Source organism: Fopius arisanus, unplaced genomic scaffold (assembly GCF_000806365.1).
Source record: "Fopius arisanus strain USDA-PBARC FA_bdor unplaced genomic scaffold, ASM80636v1 scaffold00001, whole genome shotgun sequence".
In the NCBI taxonomy this organism is placed as follows: Eukaryota; Metazoa; Arthropoda; class Insecta; order Hymenoptera; family Braconidae; genus Fopius; species Fopius arisanus.
This window is the reverse complement of record NW_011887740.1, coordinates 391,672-395,375: the sequence shown is the minus strand read 5'-3', so window position 1 is coordinate 395,375 and position 3,704 is coordinate 391,672. Positions and strand designations below refer to the sequence as shown.

Sequence of the window (3,704 nt, the reverse complement as noted above, 5' to 3'; positions counted from 1 at the left end):
TTTTTCGGTCCCTTCAGCGTTTCTCCAATTCAACTCAACTACTTGATTGATGATGCCTCTACAAAAAATTAACGAACATTTCTTCATAAAAGTTTCTTCAATTTTTCCGTTACTAATTCTTTCCATCCATAATCAGATAATGAGTAATGATTGAAGAAAAGTCTATTAAACAATTCAAGGCGCGGAATAATGGACTTTCTTTCATTACTTGAAGAAGATTTTTACGAAGAGAAATATCTTCAGAGATTAGTTGGATGGAAAATATTTTCTTAAGTTATATTAATATTTCAAATTTGCCGCACAATCGTTACAAATTAGATGGTGTTTTCTTTTGTTAATTTTACTTCGCGCTATTTCGATAAAAATAATGAGATTGGATTGAAAAGTATCTCTTTTCATCCGGTTTGATTTTATCTCTATTTTTTATCTACTCGATTACGGGAGTAGGCTACTCTTGTACAAAATGAAACTATTACATACTACGATGTAATTGTACTTCATAATTCACACGAAAAACGTCTTAATGTAAAAAAAGACTATTGAACATTGTAAATAACAAGTATTTCGTTCGTATGTTAAAGCTGGTTGGATTCTTCAATTTTTTATTCCCGGAATAAAATATGAAAATTTCGAAATCACAGATGTTATTCGGAAGTTATTTTTAATGATTACTTGTGATTAAAATAAAAAATGAACATGAAATATGCGCACTATCTTGATATGCAAATAATTATTTCCGGGAACGAAGAATCAATAACAATTTGTGTATGTTTTCAGAACCATTGTTCAACCATAGTTATACTTGGCATCCAACTCAAATATAAATAAGAAAAAATAAGAGAATTTTTGTGTTTTGATTTCTCTCCCATATGCCAAATGGAGAAAACAATAATAAAGTTTTCAATATTGGAAAATTCTACATATCTACAAAATGCCAGGATTATCAAATTAAAGGGTGGAACTTAGAGCAAACATCAAAAGTCTTCTTTTGACGTAAAATATTTTCATTTTTATAAGACACATTCGAAATTGTTCTTTGACAATGTACATTTGCAAAAAAAATGATTAAGAGCCACTACAAACTTTTTTTAGTTACAGATATTCCTCTATTTTTCTCCTAGTTCTCGTCTTGTTCACGTGATTGGTACAAATTAAATTAATTTCATTCCACTGCGTTACAAGATCAGTGAAAATTTTCCATTTTTATGGGAGTTATTCTTTTACTCTCTTACAGTTTTATACGAATCAACTCAAGAATAATTGAGTATAATTCTATAAGATATAGAAATGAGCGAGATTGCCTGTCGAAACCGTTAGCAAGGAAAATTAAAAAATATCCATTGAATATTTTAATCATCGTCACAAGTTATTTTTTATTATTTGGATAGTTGAATACTGGAATATACAACACGTAACATTCTACCATTCCACTCGAATTTGTTAAAGTCACGACTTAATCAATAAATTCACCCAAATAATTCAACAAATCGAAATATCGACATGCCTGCCATAGCACCAAATCTCAACCAATTTTCTAGAATTTCATTTTCTAAAACTTAATTGATTTATTACAATGTCCAACGAAAACTTCTCCATTGACTTGGATTTTTAATGATTATTTCATTTAAACAGAAGAAACGAACATCTTGATGAAATGACTTTAAAAAATGTCAAATATCCTCATTCACGTCGTCATCCAAGTGAACCTTGGCATCATGATTGGCCTAAGCAATCATTAGTGCAATCATTAGTACCCCTATAGAAGAAGACTATATACAACAAAGGGGAATGTGTATGTATTATCTTTCATAATACCGTATTGAATTGGTAAGATTTAATTTGGAATCATTCTGATGATTGATATTCAAAATTCCTCAATCGTACCAGGATTACATCAAGAAAACCGAGAATATCATGATTAATCCATTAAGTTTTACCATTTCACTACAAAATAGTCTGGTCTTTTTTAAGGAGTGACTCAATAATTTTGGGCGCAATACGGCAATATACTATCTAAGTAAATAAGTCAAAATAAGTAAATGATCAAGTGACGGAAATGGAGCCCTATAAAAAAATCCACGTAGCTTAATTAATTGGTTTTTCATCAATTAATCATTCAATTTATTCCTTATATTGATAATATAAGCCAACTGCGGAAACAACATTTATCTACATTAGACCCTCAAAAATATCAATGCGATTTAATCATCAATTCTATATATTGATGATAAATATAATTTTTACAATGCTTGTCATTTTGATTTCATAAATATAGAAAATAGCATTACAAACTTGACCATTTTACGCTCGACTCACACATCGCCGCCGTGCCTATCTGATATCACTCCTTAAATTTCACCCATACAGATGAGAATGCTATTGGGACATTTGTTGTTCAAATAATCGGAGGAAAAAATTTCCTCAATAATTAGTCTGATTTTTTGTTAATCGAATTTGGTATTTGTTTATTCTGTTCCATTTGTGTTCCGTATTAAAAAACAGACTATAATTTGGGTCCCGTGTTTTCTTAATTGTAATACAATTATTTGGGGAAGGAAGGGGAGAATATAATTTGTTTATGTGTAACGTGTCAATAACATTGATCATTGATATAATAATTAATGAATCTAAAACCATACAATAATAACTTCAATGTACTTTTCTATTATAAGGATAACTATTATTTACAATGACATCATTCATAAAGGTTTTTTTTTTTGTTTTTCGCAAATACTATATTAACTCAAAAATTTAATAATTATAATAACAATAAATTAAATATAATTTTTAATATCTTGTTTTTGCTGCCGAAATAATAAGAGGATAAATAGGAAGTGAGATTTTCCCGATAAGTAAGTAAGACTTAGTTTCAGTAATAAGTCTAGGGAACAAGAAAAACGCAAATCTGTACAATTGTCTTCTTTTATTCAAAAAAATCTATTAATTGGCATACGCATTTTTCCATCGCACCCTTTAATACTTGCGATGATTTTCTTTCTCATATATATCTTTTTCCTGTATATTATACTGGTATTATTTCCATACACTAAGCTAGCATTCCAGATAGACAATTTCAAATCATTCAATCGTCCTCGGTAATTCTTTCACAACTCATTTCTTTCAGATTTATTTGAAAACAAAAAAAATAATAATAATAACATCAACCAGCCTGCCATTTTAATGTATCAAACTGGCCTCTATATTTTTCTTATCTATTTTCGTCTTACGTTTTGTTTTATTTCGTTGAACAACGAATTACGAACAACTCAACCTCTTGAAATTTTGATAGGTGAGGGGATTCACTAGTCATTAGTGACAGTATTTGTTTATTGAATTGATTATAAACAAGGGGCCCTTTTCTTGTCCATCCGTGTGATGAATAATTAAGCATTTCAATGTTTATTCATGCACACGGTGCGATTAATTGAATTAATCACTTGGAATTTGGCTTTTTTCAAGAGGTTTTCAAAATATAAACTCATTACTGGGATACGACATCGACGTAGTTTGCTGGATAAAGACCTACTCTGCCGTCCTTTCTTCCTTTGCACCAGCCCTGCTCGTCCTCGTCCTCTAATTTTTCAAATACTTCACCTGAAAATATATTTTTTTCAAATTTAATTACGTCTCCTATAAAAACTAAGAAATCATTGCTATTCCATAAATGACAGTTGAACATTTCTATCACGATTGCAAAAAAAAAA

General features: G+C 29.6%; 1 protein-coding gene across 1 annotated transcript in view; it reads left to right on the top strand.

The window, feature by feature from the left end:
* Nucleotides 1–796, top strand: part of LOC105265183 (uncharacterized) — a 4,522-nt gene extending 3,726 nt beyond the window's left edge. Inside the window, exon 4 of the mRNA XM_011302554.1 lies at nt 778–796. Within this exon, the coding sequence (XP_011300856.1) occupies nt 778–796 (19 nt within the window). The remainder of the gene's footprint in view (nt 1–777) is intronic.
* Nucleotides 797–3,704: the final 2,908 nt, after the last annotated feature.